General features: G+C 31.7%; 1 protein-coding gene across 1 annotated transcript in view; it reads left to right on the top strand.

Moving 5' to 3' along the window:
* Nucleotides 1-226: 226 nt before the first annotated feature.
* Nucleotides 227-24986, top strand: part of LOC112954242 (glutamate receptor ionotropic, kainate 2) — a gene marked incomplete at its 5' end in the record, with an annotated part of 134542 nt that continues 109782 nt past the window's right edge. Inside the window, 2 exons of the mRNA XM_026047383.1 lie at nucleotides 227-433; nucleotides 7655-7878. Of these exons, the coding sequence (XP_025903168.1) occupies nucleotides 227-433; nucleotides 7655-7878 (431 nt within the window). The remainder of the gene's footprint in view (nucleotides 434-7654; nucleotides 7879-24986) is intronic.

Genomic DNA, 24986 nt, shown 5'->3' with positions numbered 1-24986 from the left:
AAGAGGGTCTTCAGACCATATGTATTTGAATATAAATAAAGATAAATAGATTTAGGACACAGATAACCAAGAAATAATATAATTCCTCCACTTTTCATTTTAATCTTCTCTACAGGGAAAGACATCATGATAACAACATACTTAAGACTCAAAAAAAAAAAAAGAAAAGAAAAGAAGAATAGAAGTGGACACTCATCTGTTTTGCCTTTCTTTTTTTTTTTTGCAGGAAGAGCCATATGTGATGTTTAAGAAGTCTGACAAGCCTTTGTATGGAAATGATCGATTTGAAGGTTATTGCATTGACCTCCTCAGGGAGCTATCTACTATCCTTGGATTTTCCTATGAGATTAGGCTAGTGGAGGATGGAAAATATGGAGCCCAGGAAGATGCCAGTGGACAGTGGAATGGAATGGTTCGTGAACTAATTGATCATGTAAGTTAACTTTTGGAAGCCTCCTATTTAGAAAGACCTCAGTCAATTCTATCTGTGCAAATTATATAACCTAGTGTGATAAAGCTATTTGAATCTTGGGAAATATACTTAAAATGTAAGGCAAGCAGATCCACATCAATGCTATTCTTTCAAATTTGAAAGTATGTTGTTAAAGACAAATCTGCATCCCTGTTCTGTTCATTAGCAATGTTTGTTTCCTGCTAGAATAGTTCAGCTATTCCATGGCTTATGCCTAAATCAAAATATAGAATAGATAGCATTTAGAATCTGTTTCTGAGATTAAAAAATAAATGTGAACAGATATACTTCTTTATCAATCAGTGCCAGTCAAGATTTCTCTTCTAAAAGCTACACTACAGCTAACATCTAATACATTTACTCAGAGAATCTATATATATGTTCTGTAAATCCATGAATTATCTGTTATACATTAAGAAAAACTACATTTTTCTCAAAAAAAAAAAAAATCAAAGAAGTCCAAACAGTTAGGCAGGACTATAAATATCTGCGGAGGCAACGAGTGCAGTGTGTGTCAAAACAGATGCCATAACAATTATTTGTAATTGGGAAATTCAGGCATTACTTTGTATGCTTCAAAGCATACTTATTTGGTTGTGCCAGTTGAATTTGGACTCTTAGAAACATATCTAGTGATTTTGAATATTGTGTTTTTATCCCTCTTTGCTTTTTGGTGGTTTGCTCAGTAGAGACATTTAATCAATGTCTCTGGACATCACTCTTATTTCAAGTAGGAAGAAAAGATTATGCTATCGCTAATTTAAATGAAACTTCCTAGTGATGGCAAAAACTGCATGAACCACTTGAAGCAAAAATATTGCAGTAATCTTTTTTTGATTTGAGATTTCAGCAAATGAACAGAACATGTGCTAATCAAATATTCATATTTACTACAAGAATTGATATGTTACAGTTTTTATAGTAAATGGTAATCTGATATTGCTGTTGCAACAAATGTTTATTTCATCTAGTTGCCTGCTTTTCAGATGAATCTGTGGGCATATTAATCTTATTTATACTATCATTAAATAGGTTTGTTGTACCTAATATAAAACATACACACACACAAAACAAAACAGATATGTAGCTAGAATCTGTTTCTCTATTGTGTGTATAAATGTGCATGCATGCACATCTCTGGGATTTGATGGTATTTGGGTAGTAATATTGTCTAGAACTGGAAAATTAGGATGGATACTGTGGAAATATTCTGTATTTTTTGAGAGCTCTGGAAAATTTAATTCAGGTGTGCTTTTGTTATTCAATTTTCTTAAATGTGTACTAGTGAGGTCTTCTGATCTTTTCAGTAAGATAGTCATGTGAGGAATTTATCACAATAAATTATGTGGAACTCAGACTCTTCCAATCTTTTCCTTTAGACAATATAATGGTTTCTCTTGTCCTAGATAAAATACAACTAAGCTTAGATTGTTTGTTAAAATATAATTTTCCCTTTGAAATGATCTTCCCTACTGAGCAGCCAAAGCAGTTTTGATGGGATGCTTAGACAGAATGCATCATGGAAGATACAATCTAATTTGCTAATCGGGATTGTTGAGATAGAAGGAGGAAGAGCCTGTAGATATACAATTCTACTCCTATGTTGACCCTACCCAATAAAAATAGTTCAAGTTTTTTTTTTACTTAATGTCTATTAAATGATTTAGGTCCTTTTTTTATTTTTTATTTTTTTTTAGAAATAAACAAAATAAACCCCATAAAACTATTATTATTTAGGAAAAAAAAGTTGATTTTTTTTTTAAATTTATTGGCCACACTCTCATTTTCTCTTTTTTTTTTTTTTTGTTTTATTTTTCATTTCTATCTGTTCAATATTTCATATGGCCAAATAGCTTCATTTTTCACAGTCTTATTTTCCCTTAAAGTATACTTACTAGAATATCAAGAACAGTTTTGTTTTATGTAAAATGAAAAAAACACAAATATTCCATCTTTTTGGAAAGACAAAATGAACCTGTAGACTCTCTCATGATTTATTTTATAAAATGTGCATAGTACCTAAATGAATCTGTTTGGAAGTATTTTTAGATTTTTTTTTAAATTATTTTACCTGCTTGTTTTAGTTTTAACTGTCAGGTTTTGAAAACTGAAAATGATACTATATAAACATCTGTTACTCAAGAAATAATAAATGGGCAATTTCTAGTTGTCCATTGGACAATGTCCATATATTTTAAATACAGAAAAGATACACAATTTATATGAAGCTAAAAATTTATGATCCTTGATTTTGGAGTTCACAAGCTGTTTTTTACCTTTATGGACTTTTAAAATATTGTAAAATATTTTCTATTCAATTATATACATATATTCTATTCAACTATAAATATTTCTAAAACTTTATAAGAATTATTACTGTGTTTGTATGAATTTAGAGGTGGTTTGCATGGGATACAATTATCAGTCCTGAATTACAAAAATTTAGCACTTAAAATATAATATACAGAACTACCAAAGGAATCAAAATGTTTGTAAAATTCAGTCTACTTTTTTCTAAAAACTATATCAAACTTGATTTTTTTTCCCAACCATGGACCTGAACTAGAATAAAGCTGCAGCTGAATCACAGATATTTCATATGTCATGCATTTTTCTAATTAATGTAGCCTATGTGAGATTAGTCTTGGGGTTCTACAGGTTAATTTGTTATGATAATCTGTAATATGGCAAAAAATATCATTGATGCTTTTTGTGCTTTCAGTCTAATTGCTAATTCATTAATCCATAGTTTCAAGTGCTTTGACCTTTTATTTCCAAAGTCATTTATCCCAAGTTAAATGAGCACAGCAGGTATCTCTTGATAAGCCACTAACCTCGTCTTCTCTGATGCTTGAGCCTCTATTTTTCACTTGAGGCAATTGAAATATAGTCATTTATATATTTTCTGGGTATATTTTTCTTGCCTGACCAAATTTAGCAATGTTATTCACTCAAAAATATGATTATCACAGAATCACAGAATGGTTGAGGTTGGAAGGGACCCCCAGAGATCATCTAGTCCAACCTCACTGCTCCAGCAGTTATTTGATGATGAACAGTTCATACTGAGAAGTAGATCATTATTTTTAAAAAAAAAAAAAAAAAAAAAAAGGTGCCCAAAGGCATGACAGTGTTTCTTTCACCCTCTTGTTCTGGACCCTCTCTTCCTGGATGCAGAACCTATTTTTGAAGAATTATCAGTCTGGAGGCAGAGTGTGAGAGTGTGAAGACAGTGCCTCTCTGCAGGTTGTTATGCCAAATCTTCAAATGGTGGAATGAGTGTGTAATTCTGCCTTCCTTACACTAATTGAAATCAGAATTTATTATGAGGTGTATTTCTCTCCAGTCCTTACACCTACCCTTGGAATTACTGTCTGTAGGGCATTCATCCATCACAAGCTGTGATAGCTTGCCTTCCTGTGCAACTCTTGTGTCTTACTTGGGATTGTACTTTCCGTTGGAAGATTCTTGTCAAATCTACTGCTTTCTAATGGCTAATCTAGCATATAGTGGTTGCAAAAATTCTCTCTGTAGTAGCTAGATTATAGCTTCCTGTCTTTGTTTGGATACTTTTATAAAAGGATCTTCATCGTAAGTTCTTTAAGGCAAAAGTAAGAGCTGGTCAGGATTATGTTTTCTGATATATAAATCTTTTTTCTTTTAAAAATATAATCTTGTTTGGTTCTGTTGCCAAGTGAGACAAATATTCATTATGGAGCTTATGAGAAAGCCATTGAGGACTAACAAAATAATCATTTGTTAATTTAGCTTTAGTTGTATAAAATTCTCTGTTTACAATGTTCTTCTGCAATTCATACTAAGAAATTGACTAAAGGGAATTCTCTTATATCTCTCTGTGTCAAAAGACGTTAGGAGACACTGTTATTGCCCTTTTTGGAAACTTGATCTTTCATTTCTGCTTGCAGGCACATAATTTCTGAATGAAACAGGTGCCAAGAGAACAGAGTATTTTGGGGATTACATATTCTAATTAGCAAATAGGCTACATGTCTACAGAATTAAATTTTTATCTATTAGTAACTCTAGTAGCTTTTTGTTTCTTTAGTCAATAAGGAATGGACTTTATTTTGTGGAGATATTTACATTTTGTTCTTATGGTGATAGTTTCTGTGTTAGTTTTATTTCAGCTGTGGAAGAAGTGTGAATTCTGTTCTTCAGAAAGAGGAAGATTAGTACAGCCATTTAGAACAGCCCTAGTTCAAAATTTTGCCCATCTTTAGCCTATGCTTTTCATTTGTTTTTGGTAGCTCCTCCCTTTTCTTCTTCCCTTTCCTCAGTTATACTCTCTGTCTTGAAATGTTGCAGTAATTACATTAAATGACACAGCGGATCTGTATAAGATGAAATAGCAGACTGAGTTGATAATTGTTTTCAGTTTGATCTGAATGCTAGCTTTTGAACCTAGACCAATTGTCTAGACCCACTTACGTTCTTAAGCAGCATCTAAGTCGTACTGGCAGTTCTTTGCTGCTGTAACTGCAAACTTTTGGATAAAACATAAAAAATAGTGTTTTTATCAAGAATAAAATATAGTAGATCAGTTTTCTGACCAAATATATAGTTTGCTTTCCTGCTTTCCTGCTTATATCCCCATTTCAGGCATGTGTAGATATGGAATCCCCCTTCAGCTTATATCAATTACTTTTTAGTGTTATTATGTACGCTTAAATCATATTGTGTATATTATTAGATACACTACATTTAAAAAATCATATTTTACCTTTACCAAAATCATATTTACCATTACTAATAAGATCATAAAGGAGATCACTGTGATCAGTGTGTGTCTGTAATACTTTGTATTTATGTTTAAACTTCTTTAATGTCTAAACATTCTGTATAATTACATACGAGATGCAGTGACCAGGGTTTTATAGTAGTAACTGAGTGTCAGCAGACGTGGTTGAAATCCCAGCGTGGTACCTTTTGTTACTGCTTGCAGGAGTTGAGAGCTATGAAAGATATTTTCTCTTCTACTAGGGTTTAGCCCTCCTATCGTTCAGGTCAGTATAAATCTTCCACTATAAAGTTGAAACTAAAAAAATTGACTGATCTTCCAAAAAGGATATCTGACATATTCTGGCGTTACTGTACTTTTAAATATTACTCTATATATTTGAAGTGAGGAGATTTAGTTTAATAAACATACCTATGCACTCTTAACTATATTAAAAAATGTAATCATCAAATGTTACATCAAATTTAGGGTGGAGAAGTACAGCTTTGTTTTACTTCTTGGCAAATATGTGTAAGAGTTGGCCAGTTCTTTGCTGAAAGCCTTAGTGAAGTCATAAAATAGCCTAGCATCATGAGGGAAGGACCACAGGAGATCAGGCAGTCCACTTCCCTTTTCCATTTATAGGTCAGTAGTAATTATATTAAATTAGGTAACTGCTGTCAAAGATCTCCTGTTAGAGATTTGCAGGTTCGCTTCTTAATATAATCCAGTGATTCATTGTCTTTGCTGTTCTATATTTTTGCCTAATATCTATCCTGATTCAATCTGTTCCTTGAGTCAGAAAGAGGTGTCCCAGCTACACTCATTAGTAGATTATGTCTGCAAAATGCTAATGCTAGGCAGGAATCATCATGCATATCATGCAAAATCAGTCTATTAACACATCTATATCTTTTTTGATCTAGAAGATGAAGTTGTAAATTTAGCACAAAATCCAGATTGAGAGAGAAATGTCTGACATACGAAAATGCTTTTCAACTTGAATTTACAAATCATTCTTAGGCTTAGATTTCACGTGTTCATTTTGATAGTGGATGAAAAAAATAACTAAAATTCAGCTTTACACAATTCTGTTGCTGAGAGTGAAGTAGTATTAGGATGAATGTATTTTTTTTTTTACTTTTTTAGTTTGTATTTTATCCAAAATTATAAATTCACTCTTCATTGATACCACAGTTATGTATGTACTTTCAAAAGAAACATAATCCTTTCCATAAAGAGAAAAGATTTCTATATTTCATTTGTTTTTCAACACCAAATTATATCACTTCCATTTTGTACTTTCTGTTCATATATATTAATAGCATTGTGACGAGTGTATTTTCCAGGAAATCATTTTTACATGTTGCTTTAGACAGTGTTGGAATAATATGTTAATTTATTGAATATTAAAACTGGCATTGCTTTGAACAGGAGGTTGGATTATGTGACCACGACGGACATGAGGTGACCACCATCCTTTCCAATGTATATAATTTTGTCATTTTGTGGAATGATGTGTCCATAGATTATAATAGTACTGTAGTTCCTTAAATTTAATATAGAACTTGCTATTGAGACTAATATTTATAATATTAATTTCAGAAGTCAAAATTTAACTAATAACTTACTTATGTGAATATTTTTTGTCCCATATAATAGTCATTAGTGCCAATCAAAAGCAATGTTACCCTCTGACTTGTGCCTTTTCATGGATTTTGGAGGTGCTGGAGGGAATACAGAGTATGTGAAATGACAAGCAAAGGTGATCAGATTTTTAAATAAATAACTAAATAAATATTTTTTAATATATACTAAAGGTCAATAGTCGGACATGTAATCTGAGTGAAAATTTTCCCCATCATGCAATCATATATTAATCATTCTGAATTTTGAGTGACAAATAGGAATGAAACAGTATTCTGGCGAAAATATGAAGGCACCAGTATAGGGACCGGGATCAGTCCCTCCTAGATTGTCGTGTTCTGCCATATGAAATGTACTATGTCTTGTCCAGTTTTTCTAATTTCATCAACAGTTTCCTTAAAACTTTCCTCCACTGGAAGTAATTATATTTACTTGCATACTGTTCAGTTTTCATCTAGTAAAAAAAGGTTGGATTAAATAAGGTTGGATTTCAGTTTATGTTTTAAGACAAAACATTTCCCAACCAACAAAAAGTCATTTTTCTCTATCTTTGGGCAGCTGTATCTTCTGACTTAGTAAGATTGCTATCTTACTAATCTCTTTATGCTATTGAGCGTAAAGAATCAGAATAAAATCATTTCTTTGTAAGAGGAAGAGGACAGTTTAAAATTTCAGCGAAGGTAGTTCAAACCTGTTCCATATGAAGTCTGTGTTTTGTTTAATCTGATTGCCTGCTTCTGCATTTTCGTAATGATTTATGGCCTATTTCTTTTTTTTTTTTGTATTTCTCTCAACAGAAAGCTGACCTTGCAGTTGCGCCATTGGCGATTACCTATGTTCGAGAGAAGGTCATCGACTTTTCCAAGCCTTTTATGACTCTTGGAATAAGTATTTTGTACCGCAAGCCCAATGGTACAAACCCAGGCGTCTTCTCCTTCCTGAATCCTCTCTCCCCTGATATCTGGATGTATATTCTGCTGGCTTACTTGGGTGTCAGTTGTGTGCTCTTTGTCATAGCCAGGTAACATGTCAACTTTTGTGATTTTTTTGGCAATTGTTACCATCTTTTTCTTACTAATAATTGTCAAAAGTCACAAAAACTTTTTTACTTTCATACTCTTATATTTTAACTTGTGATGCACAGAACAAGAGTTAATGTTGAGAGTTCTCAATGTTAATTTACTCCACTGCCATGCTAAGTCTCCAGTTTGTTTGTTATGTCGCTAAGTTTTGACTGTGTTAGCTGTCTCTCTCTTTTTACTTACAAATAGAGAGACATTAGCAAATTTATGAAACATCTTTTCCCATCCATTCTGTGTGTGTAGAAAAAAAAGGGACAACTGGCTTTATTTTATTAGCATGAGTCAGTTTGATACTGTGGTAGTTAATCTCAAGCTAAGTACTTAGCTGCCCATGTTAATCCAAGATGTCCAAATTGGGACAATTCATATTAAAAAAAAAAAAAAGAAAAAAGAAAAAAAGAGAAAATAAACATGATATATATTGATATCTTTGAAGTAAAATACAGTTTTGCTTCAACGTACAGTTTTAACTGTGTGTTAGGTAAGATCCCTGATCCAGATATGATTATTTAAATTTCCAGATTGCGTGATTGGAATATATTTGGAAAAGTGTTTAGCTGAGCTTCCAGGATTAATGACCTCAATAATGACTTCAAGTTAAATTTGAAAAGGATATGATATATAGGGCTCTCTGACTTCTTGGAAAATCCATTATATTTTACCTTTTAATTAACTAATTAACTATTTATTTATTTTTTATAATTAACTGGAACTGACCCCAGGTGCTCACAGAAATACAATCTCAAATATCATAACTATGAATCTTACTGAAATAGCAAAAAAAAAAAAAAAAAAAANTATTTTTTATAATTAACTGGAACTGACCCCAGGTACTGACAGAGATCCAATCTCAAATATCATAAGTAAGTGTCTTACTTTAATAGCATTAAAAAAAAAAAAAAAAAAAAAAAAGAGTGTAATAACATTTTCAAATTCCTCCCCATAGTCATTTTAAAGTATTTTTATAAATGAATATAAATTATGCTGATTTTAAAGAGAAAAAAAAAGTCCCCTTATAGAGAAAAGTTTTAAAACATTCCTTTAAAAAACCTTTTTTTTTTTTTTTTTTTGAATGTATAGCAATGATTTTAGAAGCATATATTTAATGCAATCTCACTTCAAATTTCTGTGATTTCATTCTCAGGTACACACTAGAATCATCACATTTTCTTTTCCCTTTATGCTAGAAATAATACCAAAGTTCTCTGACTTTCTTTGTCACTATCCTCTTCATTTTGGAGAGGTTTTAACATTTCTCTAATAAATACAAAGGTATATCTAGTATATCTAGGAAAAAGGTATATCTATATCAAAGGTATATCTAGTATATCTAGGAAAAAAAAAGAATTAATAAATCATTCAACCAGATCACTCATACATGAGGTGTATGAGATGCAGAAGTGATCTAGTTAACACATGGAAACACATTCTGTAATAAATATCTTCACGTGTGTACCTTCTTTAAAAAATCTGCTTTAAAGAGAAAGAAAAATATTTTGGAAGTTGCTCTACCAGACAGCAAACTAATTTCTGAGATATTTCTATAATACAAATAATTCTGACAGTATAGGCTTTATAGTTGAGCATAAACCACAAATAGTATTTTATGAAGCACTTTATGTAAAGTATCTGTATATAAAGAAGTTCTAACTATTATTATCACTGAAGGGCATTTTAAGCATGAAGCACAGTGCTCTTGACAGGAAGTTTGCATGAATTTTAGCAGGAGTTGTATGACTCAGTTCCTTCTGATGCTGTGAAAAGGTGCCATGTTATATTTTATAGGGAAGATATATTTTCCTCTATCTCTTTTTCTAATACTGTGCAGTCACCTAATCTTGCTCACAGCACTAGATTGCTTATTATCAAGAAGAAGCACAATACACTGAAGCATTGTTACTGAATATTTTAACTTCTTTGTTTTTGAGACCAGCAATATAAAATCCTGATGTACTTAGAAGCATTATTTTCATTGTAGAACATTACAAAATATGTTTGATACTAGTAGAGGAGTCTGCTTTTTTAAATTGGAAATATATATTTTTTTACATCTATGTTTATGCTAGCCTTCAAAAATAGAGATGAAATTTCAATGCCTCTTGTACAATCAAATATTAAGCAGATATTTAAAATAGAAAGTTTAGGATGAATCAAGATCATCTACAGATTTTTTTATTTCATACTGCAGAAACACTTAATAAGTGGCAATGTTTTCTGACCCATATTTCTTATATGGAAACAGATCTAAGTTAAATGATAATGTCCTGGTGAATGCTAAAGAATACATAACACTCAGAAGTAAAATAACATTTTGCGAATACAATTTGGATTTTTTTTTTCTGTCATTTAAAGAGAGATACTATTAACTGAAATCTGATGACAAACAGGACTTTGTGTTGAATATTTACAACTTAGTGTTGAATATTTATTTTCAATATAAATAAGATCAGTCCTGATGTTGTGAAACTGTTGGACTGTATGACACCATTCTAGAGTATCTTCTTAAGATTTTTAACAATCCCACCATAATGAGTGTTCAACTATCAGTGTTTCATAAAACTTATGTGTTTCATAGTAAGTGGTGTTTGGAGGAGTACCTACTATGTCTTTTTGATATGATGTACAGCTCATTGTGATTACAGCTCATCAGTGTGTTCTTTGTAGAACCTTTATTGTTAGATTTACACCACACATCTTTGTGTGAAATGTTTCATGAGCAAGATGTTATTTTGTTGTTTTATCATGTCTTTCAAGCAGTCTTGGAATGTAAGAATTTAATCCATTTAAAACTGAAAGTAGAGCTCTGTTTGAGTACTTGGAATTCACCCAATACTTGTCCCATTTAGGAAAAGCAGAAATAAAAATTAGGAATCTTGGATGAAGAATTGCTGAAAGGACTTGATAGAGTACCAAAGAATATTTAAATGATAAGAAAAAGAAACTTTATTAGTCTTTACCTTGACCTGAAGAAACATTTTATTTTATTTTATTGCTTCCAATTTAGAAAACAGGTATAAAGATCTAGATTCTTTACATGTTCACTAAAACCAAAGCTAGAAGAGACATTTTATTTGTTAGCTAGCAGGACTTTCTGTGTATTTTTATTTTGTTGTAGTTCCAACAATTGATCAGTTATCTATTTATGTTTATATTACAAATGTTACATTCAGAATGGTATAAGCATATATATTGAAGGACATAGTATTTTCTTTAATTGCTCTTTATTCCTTGTGGGGAGTTATAGCAGGATGTGTTCATTCCATGCACATGAACTCTTCCTCGTGTTGTTCATTATGGTAGTTGAATCTGAGTAGTTAGAACAGTTACTCTTTGAATACTTTTTTTTTCCTTCTTCTTTAATCCTTTGGATTAAGAATTATAGGTAAACTGAGTCTACATGACACTAAACCTATTACTTTCCTATGAACTCAAAAATTACATAGGATTTTTTTCTCTTGTGGCAGCAAGTAAGAGATCTATTTCTCATGCCAAATAACAGAGATTTTGTGTGATACATAGGACATCTTGTTGCATTCTGATTCCAAAATCTTCTGTCTTCTGTGTCTGCATTTGTTTTTTGTTTCTTTGATTTAGAATCCCAACTAAACTCATTCACAAGTTAATCTCCCCCTCTGGAGTTTTGTCAAGTACACAGCCACCTCTTCTTGTCTGTACAAACAAAAATCTTCTGAGGCTTAGTAGCATTTCTTAATTATTTCTGTCTATTGATGCAAAGCATCACTTCATTTCTAGGAAATGTGCTGATTTCTTACATTTTTGCAAATTCATAAACACATGGCATCCCCTCTTTCCCATTAATCTGTGAATATGAAACAGTTGTTTCCTGGCTTTGATACGTTGGGAACTGTGAGTACTGTCCATTCATTATAGTTTTATTATACATCATACATTCATTCATACTTTTAAAAATGCTAAATATCCTTGATTTAAATGGGCCTTGTAATTCATGACTTTTAAAATTAAAGCTAAATAATATTCAGCTGTCATTTCTTATGAATTGTAATCAGTGTATTTTGGAGTCTCATATTTATGTAACTCTTCACAAATATTTTCAGAAAACCCAGATTGGAGAATCGTACATACTTACACATTTTATCTACTTACTTTCCACCTAATGCTCGGGATTTCATGTTATTCCATGGACATTTAAATATTCTCTGCATAGTAAACTCTATGAACGTGTATTTCTGCAACAATACAGTTTACTGTGAATGACCTATCTTCATAAATGGAAGAGATTCACCTGTTTTATCATTATGCTTCACCTTGACAGATCAGCAGTGAAGTAGATAAACTACTCTGGGTGAAGTGGTCCACCAGTTAGCTCTTATATTTGTTGTCTTGAACTGCCTTGAGTATATCTGAGTAAATATGTTTTGCAAGAAAACTTTGAGCTGTGTTCACAGCCCTGATAGCAAAGATTGAATCATGGGTTATCTATTTAAAGGGCTTGATTCAATTTAACCTCTACCTTATTCTGTACATGAGGGCTTCTAGCTTTTTATTCCCTCCAGAAAAAAAAAAAAAAAAAATGTCTTTCCTAGTTCAAGCCTTGCTATGGTTTCAGATTTCACAACATTTACTATAGACTGTTTATCCATTTTCTTGAAATCAGTCGTAAAAGAACAATGAACAGTGTCTCATCACCAATTGGTGATTCTCTTACCAATTGCAATAAGCTGTAGCAAAAGTAGAAGAAAGTTTTTAAAAATGTCTTCACATATTTTTCTTATTTTTTTCTCTGTGAAGAAGTTTAGAAATATCATGTTTCTTCAGACTCGAGTTATCCCTATGGAGCACATACATAGTCTTTTACATCTCATGAGTCTTCATGTTTATTTCCTGTTTTTTGATCAGTTGATTTCTGTCCTTGAGCTTTTCTGGCAGATTTTCAAACTATTCCTTGAATAATGTTTTGATAGAAATAAATCAGTGGCAGAATTAGAAGTACCTCTTTTTTTCCAGTCAAATTTTATTCAAGTAGGAACTTAGTGTATCTGTCCATCACTCTTAATATACTTCTTATTAGAACTTTACGTCATACAATCCTACAGCATATGTTATGAGGTATTTTCAGACATGGTTTCGTTGTGCAGTAGACAATCCAGATGGCAACCATGATACCTTATTTTCTTGCTGTCTAATGCTGTTTAGTTTTGCTTGACTTGTAACATGGGAGGATATTGCCACTAGATTATAGAACAAGGCAGTTAGACAAGGATAAAAAATTAACACATTTTCCAAACTTGTTCCATGACAATTATTTCAAAGTCAAGGATTTTTATTTCCATTAAATTAATTTGAAGTTTATGGCCCTTACTTGGTCAGTTGCTTCCAACAGATTCAGAATTGTCTGCTTCTATGTATATAATTTCCCTGATTGCAAAGCAAATTCTTGTTAATTCATAGTGAGATTATCCATATTGTAAGTAGAGAACAATTGTGCCAGACTCCAGAATATTGTAATATATGTGGCATGTACATGGCAACTTTAAGTTAAACAGAGTGGGAATTTACCATACTCTCTGCCATGCATTTTTTTTTCCATAAAACTTCATAGTATGTCTAACTATAATATTTAAGTTTATTTTTCTGACATATCTTACTTTTCATCCTTTTTCTATATCAGAAGTGCAAGCATATTGAGATTATACTAATCTAAATGGTGTTGTTTATTTTTTTTGTGATAATCTAACCAAACTGCCTTCTATAGCATTAATGTGCGAGTAGTGCCTCTTCCAGAAGCAGTGTAATGGATCAAGTGGCTTTTAAAATATATATATGTATATATATATATTCTAATTTAATATAAATCCATTTTCATACAAAACAGAAAAAAACTGTTTACAGTATGCATTTATAACACATCCTCAGAGTGTTTTACATCTTTTTTTTTTCCTATTATTCTGTAGATGAACCAGAGTGTTTTCTTTTAGTCAAATGCATAGTAGTGTACCTACCCTCTGTGCAGTTGAAAATGACCCAGACTGTCTATCCTATCCTGTTCGTTAACATTTTTCTCATTATTCTGTAAGCCATCACAGTATTCTTAGTGTACCACTAATTGTCCAAGAAGATTTTTTGAGTGGCTAAACTAAATAAGAATTCTGTTCACCTTTAAGGAATTTGCTGCTCTTACTTACAGCAAGACAAGAAATCTCTTCATTTTCATTTAGTTAAGCCCCTGTATCCACAGACAGGAATTAACTTTCAGGCAGTTTGATCATTATCTGCAGTTAGGTGGCCAGTTCATTCTGGCTGTACTCATTTTGACTTGACTTTTCAAACCTTGCTAATAGCAAGTTGTATCAAAAGTCACATTGAACTTATTTTTTTAATATCCTATTCTCTTGTTTCTAGTTTCTCATATGCATCTTCTTGCACTGTATTTTTCACATATCAGAAGCTGTATAGATTTATTATTTCTTTGAATCTTCACAGTATATATCTTATCATAGTATCTTAACGTAGTATCCAGAGAATGTCCCCAAAAGTTCATCCAGGGGATTTAGCTACATAAGCCATCTTTACTAGTAAAATCTCTTAAGTATTCACTGGTGAATGGCTTTCTGGCCTGCTTTCATTTTGAGTTTTGACTGACTAGAATTGTCCTGTTTCATTCACTCTGCTTCATAGAGTTCATTGCCAGACGTCTGCCTCAATGCTCTTCACTGCTTATCTAAGACATAGCTTTGAAAAACCTGTGACAGTTTAATCCTCTCGTTTACATTATTTTTGTTCCTAGACTTCTGGGTGGTGTTGGAAGGTGTTTTGCTGTCATGTCATCATTTCTTTTCCCACAAATGTTGAACTAGCTCATATATTTTGTTAATGTAAAAACGTCTCCTTTTTTTTTTTCCGCACTGCACGACCAAGTTCAAAATATTGTAAACGTACCATAGAATTTTCTTTTGAAAGTAGCTCAGCAATCATAACAGTTACATTTTCCCCAATGGTTTGGGGGCTGTGTGTGAATATGTTTAACTATGAATGAAATGAAATTCCATCTACATTATTCTGTTACTTGAAGTTAGCAGCCTATAGGTGAGTCTGTATTGGTAAAAGTCCTTTAAAATCATAACTAGTAATGTTGGCCATGGGCAGTGGTTTGTTATCTCCATGTAATCATTTATCAGCAAATGTAAAAAAGAAAAATATTATATTGTTTATATGAAGTATTTACTTAAAAAAAAAAAAAACAGCTTCTAGAGAAAATCAGACACAAATATTATTTGTGTCTGATATTGGGTCATTGCTTCATAAAAACATGAGAGGTTTATCTGATAAGTGACAAAAAAGGGAAGAAAGGCATAGTTCCCGAATTTGCTTTTATATGTTTATTTAGTAAGTCATAGAATACGACAATGTTAAGTGTACCTTAGTAATATTGTGTGCCTTCAAAGGGTGAATGAATTTGAGTGTTGTCAAGCTAAATGCTGCTTCTGGTTTTGGAAGTAGGGAAAAATAGCATGGTATGATGTATGATCGCTAGAAACAATCAAGTAAAATCCTAGCTACAAGTGTTCAGAAGAAGGCTAGCTTCTGTAGGATAGTCTTTCAGAGTTAACCTCTAAATTCTTTGCTTTCAAGATTACTTGAAGAATGGGAGAACCTATATAATCCAAAGACTGCAGGTGTTTTACTCATTAATTTTCTTTCTAAATCAGCTAGTGTATTGCCCAATAGGGCAATGTCAATAATATAAAATGTCTGGTGGATCATACATTGTTTAAAACAAAATGCCAGTTTCTGACTTTAGAAATGGAAACAATGTGAAAACAATGTGAAACAATCTTTTCACAAATTTATCTAAAAATATATTTGTTAAATTCATCTAATTATCATTGTTATCCATTGTATTATGGACATTTTTTTTTAGGGATATGCTACTGGCTAACATATTTTTATGAGTAGTAGTTAGAAAATGATAGTTGACTGTAAGTAATATTTCTTGTTGGAGTGAAGGAAGGTTGTTCAATAGATGATGAAGATCCTGTAGCCAGGAATATGAGAATTATTTCTATGTGATTTAGCTTTCTGATTTCTACACCTTTTTTTTTGTTAGACTGGTTAACTTTGTTAATCACAATTTGCATGAGTGATCCAGATCTTCAGTCTTTAATTCAATAGCTTCAAGACAGAGTGGCAGCAACCATTCAAGCGCTGCCAAGGCTTGACCAGAAACTAGTCTGAAAAAAGTAGTACTTAAAGGTTTCTCTTGCTGAAACTCAGTTGTCTAACCTCTAAAAGTTTCTATTTTCTTTCTGGAAATCACTCTGTTAATTTCAGTAATGGTGAAATTGCTTCAGTGTAATCATACGTTTTCAAGATTAATACCCGGGGTGAGCATTTGTCTTTTTGATTTTTGTTCATTATTATCAGAAGTTTGGTCTTTAGCAAAAAAACATTATTCTAACAGGGAAGGCAGAATAAGACTACGTTAAGAATAAGACTACATGGAATTTTTTCAGCATCATAGTGGGAAAAAAATCATCAGTGAATACATTAATTGATTTTCTTTGAAAATGATAAGCCTTTTAATCTCAAAGTGTTTACCATTAATCAGTCTTTTAGCACTTTGGAGAGCAGTTTAAATGTATGTATTCTTTTATTATATAGACCTGCTTGAATCCCTCTAGCATTTATTTACTATCAGTATTCTTTTTTTATTTCTTTTACTCATAGCCACTACATCATAGCCACTACACCTGTGTGGCTCCGATCAGTTAGGATCCACCTAAAAGCTTTATGCTGGATAAAGACTTTGCAACTAGCTTCTAGCTGGGAAAGCCAAGAAGGCACAGTTGCTTTAGCTTGATAGTCTTACAGCTAATTCCACCAGACTAAAAGAAATACATTCTCCTCTTCTCCTCAGAGTTGAAATACATTCTCCTCTTCTCCTCAGAGCTGTTACCTTTTTTTTTTTTTCCCCTCTCATTCCAGTATCCTGCTCAACTATGTAGAGTAGGAATGCTGAGGGGAACATTTTTTAATGAGGCAGGTAGTGAAGTGATAGATAACAATAAAAAAATGATTATGTAGTGGCTGTGCTATCTTTGTGCAGGGGTTTTTGTGCACCTACATCTTTAAAGAGCTTCTTGTTCTTTTCTATAAGAAATAACACTAACTTTACTGTATAGTAAGATACTCATGTCTTTGTTGTCTGTTTTGTAGATGTGGGGATATATTATTTCTGTACTGTGATGCCATCACCATCATTGTACAAGGCAGCTTCCAAGCAGCAGATACTGCAGCAATTATTTTCTGTTGTGGAACATTTTTCTTGAAAGAGGTTTTGGATTAAAAATGGTAACGGCTTCAGTTTATAGTATGACACAGGTTCAGAGAAGTTCCAATGAAAATCCACCAAGTTGCTTAGAAAATTCTCTGGTTTTGTGGCTGACACAATGTAACCAATGAACTCTGTCTAGCAGAAAAATGAACGCAGTTAGAAGAATTTTCTGCACTGCACTGCTTTCCTGTGATCACAGAGATAATGTCAAGTTGTAAAAAAATCTGAAAAAGGATTTTAATTAGTTATATTTATCCTCCACACACTTCTCTCTCTCTCATGCTTTCTTTCTTGCTTTCCCCTTCTAAACAGGCATGTTAGTAGAGAGTGAGTAGTCAGTCATATCAAAATCCTGGTCAGCGTGCCCTTCATTTACTGGAATGAAAGGAATTTTCACCTTGCTTCAAATGTAACTGTAATTAGGTAAAGTCATTAGATAGATACCATAGGCTTTCTAGATCTTTCTGTTCCGCTATGAGAAGCACAGTTCTGCCTACAAATTAAATGTCAGAGTCGTTCATTGACTTTCATACTGTATAGTCATTTATGCTTGTGCAAAGTAAATGTCAAAAGCAAAGAAGAGGGTGGTATTGCACCTTTACTTATAATGTGATGACTCCACAGGTGGAAGTCGGTAGAGATTTCTAGATGGAATGAAGAGCTTAATTGGGTTTTCTCATCATACAGTAGATTTTTCCAAGAGCACTGCTAAGCACACTCAATTCTTATTTAGCAAGACACTGTATGTTTACTAAGCAAATAGCAAGGGCTTGCTTTAAAGAGCTCATATTTCAGAAAGAGTATAGTTTAAATAGTTAAGTGGGATGAAAATTCCTACAAGACATGAAAAAAATGAAGAAAAAATAGAATGACCACATTTCATTACTTGTCAGCTTCAGTAGTCATATAGTTGATAAGCTGCCCTGGCATAACCAACTTTCAATTCACTGTCTATATTACAAAACAAATATAGAAGTTTTACAGATCACATGTAACAGATGTCAAAAATATCCTGTACAGCTTTGGGAAAATGATGGAATGGAAGTTAAATACTGGGGTGAAGTTTAGGTAACAAGTATGCATTTTGGCAGTCTAATCAGAGAGAAGATAATAAATTCAAGTAGCCCATGTTGAACTAAAAACAATGCATTTGAGTCGGGGTATAAGGCTAAATGAAGAATGAAGTCAAATTATTTTTTCTCATTAATGTAAAGTACCATTGTCCTGTCTCAGAGTGAAGGAGCAAAAAAAGTAGCTGTAATCTGTTTCTGTAGGAAAGAAAGAATTACTTGTGTGCCTAGAAGCACTTGGGCTCTTTACATTGTTGAAATACCGCTACTGGAATCACAGTTTCATAGAAAAATGAAGAAGAAATCCTGAGTCAAGGCAAGTCTTGGTATACTCTATATCTTAATAAAATTATATCAAACTATGGAGTCTAGGAGGGAAATCTGTCTAGATAGTGCTATGAAAGAAGAAACAGAATTGGTAAAGGTTAAAGGATGGAAGTTGCTGGTGGCTAGTATTATCAGTGAATGAAGCATGCTTTCGTTTGTATCCAGCTGATAGTTTCATAGGTCATTTCCTAATGAGACTTCATTTTTGTTCAAATGTAGAAGGCTTCTAAATTTCTACTGAAGCCAAAAGAAATTTCATGTAGTTTTCCATCATCAGGTAAAATGATATGGCACAGCCTGTGTTCATAAGACTAAGCTGCTTTCTGTTCTTAGCTTTTACATTGTCCTGGTGAGCCCATCCCAGCCCACACTAGTCTGTGTTTGGGGATCACCTGAATGAGCTTGCATAGGCCAAAACTGTGGCCAGGAGTGTGCTAACAACTAGACAGTATGGATGATTGCTGGCTATTATTGAAACCCAAGTCCTTGCCTTCATTTATTGATTATCACATCTGATACAGATGTAGAGATAGAGGCTCAGAGATATAGATTTCTATGACAACAAAGTATTGAAATGACTATAAAATGAGTTTAATACATAATTATTTATTTTAAATGATAAAAACAAGTTGAAGAAAAATATTTCTGTGACTATGTGAAAAAAAGTTCTTTTCAGAAAGATTTTGATAAATCTATATTAAAATCCCAAATCAGAATATTGCTATACTCCTTCCAAAAGCAATTAGGAATCACAGGTTAGAAAGAAAGCAACACTGCAGAGCTACAGATAGGATCTCACATAGTTTGCTGTTTACTTAGGACAAAATGTATGTGGTGTCAAATTCCTTCTGACGTTTCTGATACTTTGCTTTAATGTTCTTCAAATGCATATTATAAAAAGATAATAATTTGATGCTTAGTTTAAATAAAACAACAAAACAATCCTCAGGATCTTAATTTGTGATGACAAGACTTTGGTTTTTTTTTTTGGCTTTGACACACAAAAAAACAATATAAGTAAGTACTCCAAAATATGCAACATGACCCAGAGTTACCACTACTAAACATTATAGATTAAGGACATTCTGATTTACTAAGCAGAAATATTTAAAAAAAAAAATTATGCTGGCTTTGAAAGGATTTTAACTGTTTATTCTTTCTGTAAAGAAAAAAAGGCCCAATGTCTCTAATAGCTGATGTCCTCTTGAGTAGCGATTATAATGTAATCAGTTTCACATTCTTGTTACTCTGATGGGTGACATTTAATGTGCAGTGAAGGACAATAGTGAATTGTTATGTACTCTGAACTGGGTAACTGTTTTGCTGGGATACTCAATGAACTAATCTGCTGTCAAGAAGACTTTTGTCATATTGAAATGAGATGTCAATTCAGTTGTAAGAACTTAGAATGAACTCACCCCACCCTTTTTTAAGAAGTCCATGTATTTTTACATTACAAAATATAATTTTATACTTAATTATGTGCATTAAGGAGTTCCTCTGCAATTCTCATTTTCTTCCCTCAAACTTTTGGCAAGCACTTAAGTATATTGAGGAAGTCATATAAGTAAGTGTTACACTTTTAAATAGGGAACATTTAATTTTCCTATGTATGCTTCCTGTTTATACTATCTTTATGCTTTAAGAAGAAAATTAAATTCAGAATAGAATTAAAAACCACTGCAGTATACTAATAATTTATTATATCATATGTAGATTAATTGTCAGAAAAAAAAACAAAACCCCTCTTGGCCTGGTTTTGTAAGATATTCACATTTGTAGTGATTGTGAGTCCTTAGTACTGAAAACTTTGTAGAATTTTATCTCTAAACATCTAAAAAGCAATGAACAGCATAAACTTGAGTATTTCAGGGGCCAATATGGCATTAAGAAACCCACTATTTTACTAAGCTTTTGTACTAATTTTTTCTAGGTCACTTTTTCTTTTCTTTTTTTTTTTTTTTTTTTWTGGTAACACATTTGAAGAAACAGGCACATATCACATATGACATCACTACAGTTAAAAGAAATTACAGAGATACAATGGTTGATATATGCTTTATTAAAAGAAAAAAGATGAACTAACACAATCTCTGTGTAGCTCATATCTTTTACATAGAATTTTCAGATATTTTCAGATACAGAGGCAGAAAAGCACTCTATAATCTTTGAAAATTCATCATCTTGATGAATATTTGGTAAACTAGGTTCTGGGAAATCAGTCAATCTTTGCCAAAATTTGATTAAATTTAAGAATACTACAAAACCTGGTTAAGTACATGACAATAATTTTTTTTTTTAGGTTATAGACTTTTGGAAATAAATCATAAACGTTCTGCAGCCAAAACCAGATGAGTCACATTGATCAGTAAAACTAACATATTTTTGTCATTTTTTGTTTAAAGTATATAAATGTTATCCTGAACTATGAAAGGCTCTTTTTTTTTTTTTTTTTAAGAGCATGGGGGAAATATCCACCTGTGTACTGTTTCAAACCATTGAACCAAAATCTTCCTAACATTTTGTTGCTGCACACTCCATGTTTGTATTCTTAATAGGTGCGTATTTGCTGATTTTCTCAGATAGTAGCTTCTGAGTTTATATATTAAGTTTGGGAAATATATATATATATATTTAGATATAAAAACATTCTAGGTTTATCTAATGAATCATTTTAAAGTTCAAAAAATTAAGATAAATTAAGATAAAGATAATGTGTACATCATCTCTGGAGATCTATAAACAGTGTGTTTTGTATAGCTTTTAGTGATTTAACTTAAAGTGATTTAGAAACTGGGTTTAGTGTTTACAAATAGGCATGACACTTTCCAAAGATAAAATTCATCTTAGTAATGGACAGTAATATTATTTTGGTTTACACATGATAGAAAGATAACTACCATAGTTCAAATATTCATTATTTTGTTGCATTTGAAAAGTCAACTATTTTGTACTTCGGACTAAAATTTTATGAGACATGATGAAATAGTAGGGAAGAGAGAATTATGTGGAGAAGATAAATCATACTTTCCTACTTGCCCTTTTTCAGAACGCAGAAAAAGAAGGACCATTAAATCAAATTGAAAGTAAAAAATCAAAAGGAGAAAACAGGACCTATAGAACCCCCCCCCCTTTTTTTTTTTTTTTTTTTTCCTTTCTAAATTGATAATTAACCTTTGGAGCCTGCCAAAGAATAAATTAAAAAATGAGCACTTTGTAATAAAGTTACTATAATTGCAACAGAATTGTTAGTGCATGTTAGCTAGGAAAAGTTTCCTGTAGTATGTGAGCAGTTTTGAACTTTGCTGTAATGTTCTCCGCTGCATTTTTTGCAGCTAATACTAAGTCCAGTCAGAAAGAGCATATATTTTTGTAGAAAATTCCATTATCTGTTTTCTCTAGTCCAGAGAGTAGTAAAAATGACAAAGAAAAAAAAAAAATCATTCTTCAGTATGGAATATAGCTAGCATCATGGATTTCTTATGTTGTTCTATGGGATTCAGTATGCTTCATAAAATATAACATAATGATCATGAAAATTTTAGTCAAAAGTAAATTTATCTCCTAGTACCTCCTAGATGGTGCTGTGTAATGTCATTTTATTTTGTGTTTTATGCTTTCATTAATGTTTACACTGTCTGTTGCTTAAATTCATTGTACATCAGGTTAATTTCATAGATTTGTGAAATGTTACTGCACACTGTAGGTCTGATTCCATGTCCACTGAAGATCATGGAAAATATTTCCATGAACTTCTGTAGATATTGGCTAAGGTCCATTTGAACATTTGAACATACAGCAAATATAACATGGATTGCAGCTAAGTAGAAGAAAATGATAATTAAATGAGGTGAATGTATGTATGGTAAATGTTCTCTTTAGTTTATTGAGTTAGTATTTGAAGCAATGGTGAAAAATATGGCCTCGAATTTGGGCCTTTATGAATGTTACCGGCATCATGACCATTATGAAATAAAAAAGGCTGCAACTGTCATCTAAGTTGGTTCAGAATATGCACCTGAATATTTATTTTATTGTAGTAAGTGACAATTAGGTAAGTTTTTCCCTATTTCCCTATTAATAATTCCTGATTTGCACATTTATGTCTAGCAGTTCAGGTTAAATTGCATGTATTCAGACTGAAAGCTGTTGTTGAAAAAAAATATATTTAAATTCTGGCAGACAGAGAGGTAAACAGGTAGGGTTTCTTTCTTGTGAAAAAGAAATTTTTAAAATCTTAACTATCTCAGTGTAATGAGCTTGTCAGTTGAAGACACTGATTTGTAAAACATACAGATTTTGGAAATATAAATTTAAATAAATACAGAGTAGGCAAATGCAACTGCAATAAAAAATAAAGCCAAAATCTGTTTCTTAAGAATGTAACTTTGAGTTTACCAACTTATAATCAGTAATTGTTAATTTAAATAAATATTCTTCAAGACAAGCTAAGTAACTGCGAACATTCATGCAGTTTTGATTATATAACTTTTTTTTTTTTTTAAGTCCAAAGATTAGAAAAGCTTGGTGCATGGATGTTTTAAAAATGTTTCTACCTGTTTACTGCGCTGTCATTAAAAGCAAGCTACTTTATTTATTGCATGTAGTTTTGACATAAGCTTTAAAAATGCTATTAAATTGCACATAATGTAGTTGGTGCACATAACTAGTCATAAAAGTAAATGTAAGAATATATATTTTATGTAATAACTAGAAGTTTTTTTCTTTTTTATTAATTAAGCATATATTTATATCATCTTGGACTCAGTAAAAGTTAATCTAAAATATTGCTGAGGCTAACCTAATAAGAATTCAAGCAGTTCTACATTTATACTAAATGATGACATAAAAGCAAATATGTTTAGCTAAATTGTTAGTGACATGCTTTCCTTTGATTGAAAATACTTCATAAAATCAAAATATTGCCTAGATGTTTAATGCTTCAAATAATACTTGCTTATAACTGAGCTGATATGATAAATTTGAGATTTTCCTTCTTTCCTTATTATTTTTTTAAATTTTCTTCATTTGATTAGAGTTAATATCTTCTTTTTTTCAGGTCAAAAAAGATCTGTGCAATAACTTAATCATTGTTTTTTGTTTTTTATTTTAAAGAGCAGCCAAAAAAAAAAAAAAAGTTTGTGGTCAGGCATAAATTTTTTTTGAATAGTTTTATTTGTTATGACTTTAATTTACAGAAAGCAGTATGTAAAACAGTACTTTTGCATGAACTATTTCATTCTCAAATTTAAAGCCACTCTGTCATAAAGGATATACTTGCTTCATATCAAGGCAATATTATTCATTAATAAAACAGGGATTAAAGTTGGATAGATGATTTTTAGTATTGATTTGAATTGCAGTAAGATTTGGGACCATTCTGTCAGTCCTTAATCAAAGAAGGATAGACGAAGTACTGGTAGTTTCTCGTACTTAATTATTGAAATCTCTTATTGATTGTGTGTTTAGGTTTAAAGGCTTTTGTTTTGGTTTTTTTTTTTGAAAGATATACCAAAATGAATTGCACATGCATTTATCCAAGCAGAATGTAGTTTTAATTTCAGGATTAAATTACCACAGAGGAATTTGTCTGAAAATATAGTGTGCTGGAAGTTTATAACGTATTCATTTTGTTCAGGAAAATGTACTCTTAAGTAATGTCCTGAAGCCAAAACAACATTTATTCTTGACATTTTGACTGGAAATTTTTGAGTTTTGGAATTTTTTTTTTTTGGTGTTTGTTCTTTGGAAAATTTAAAAGTCAAAATATTTTGCATTTGAAAATGAGTAAAATGTATCAGCCCTTTTAGACTTTCTCTCATATATTCTGTTTTCTTTTTGATGTTTGTTTGAAAAAACAGATTTGTGATATAGGCTAATATAAGCTCAAGCAAAGTTGTAAGAAACAGACAGTATTTCTTGAGCAACTTTTACTTTACAGGTGATATGAGGTATAGCTGGAGGAAAAGAAGAGGCTTGCCTTGGTTAAGACTGAGAAATTTTGTAACTAAATGAGGTCAATATTAATTGAATTCTTAAGAGCATGAACAAGTAATGCTTTGTTTTTTTGGGAGGAGTAACTCAAGAGATCTAGTGAGCATGCATTACTGACATTTATTATTCTTACTTGATGTAACTATACATTATGGAATTTTCCCCCTTTTTCTACATGTCAGAACTGGAAAGAAGCTTTGGCTTTGACAGTTGTAGTAGTTTTAGATTATTTCTCCTCAGTTCAATAGATATATCTGTGCTAGAACAAAGCTACAGCATATGTTCTCAATTTAGTTGAATTTGACTACATGAACTGCATTGCAGTTTAGCTACTTTTTTTTTT

The sequence above is a fragment of the Nothoprocta perdicaria genome, unplaced genomic scaffold (genome assembly GCF_003342845.1).
Source record: "Nothoprocta perdicaria isolate Ctin4 unplaced genomic scaffold, notPer1 scaffold_498, whole genome shotgun sequence".
Taxonomy (NCBI): Eukaryota; Metazoa; Chordata; class Aves; order Tinamiformes; family Tinamidae; genus Nothoprocta; species Nothoprocta perdicaria.
This window is presented reverse-complemented; position numbering and strand designations above follow the sequence as displayed.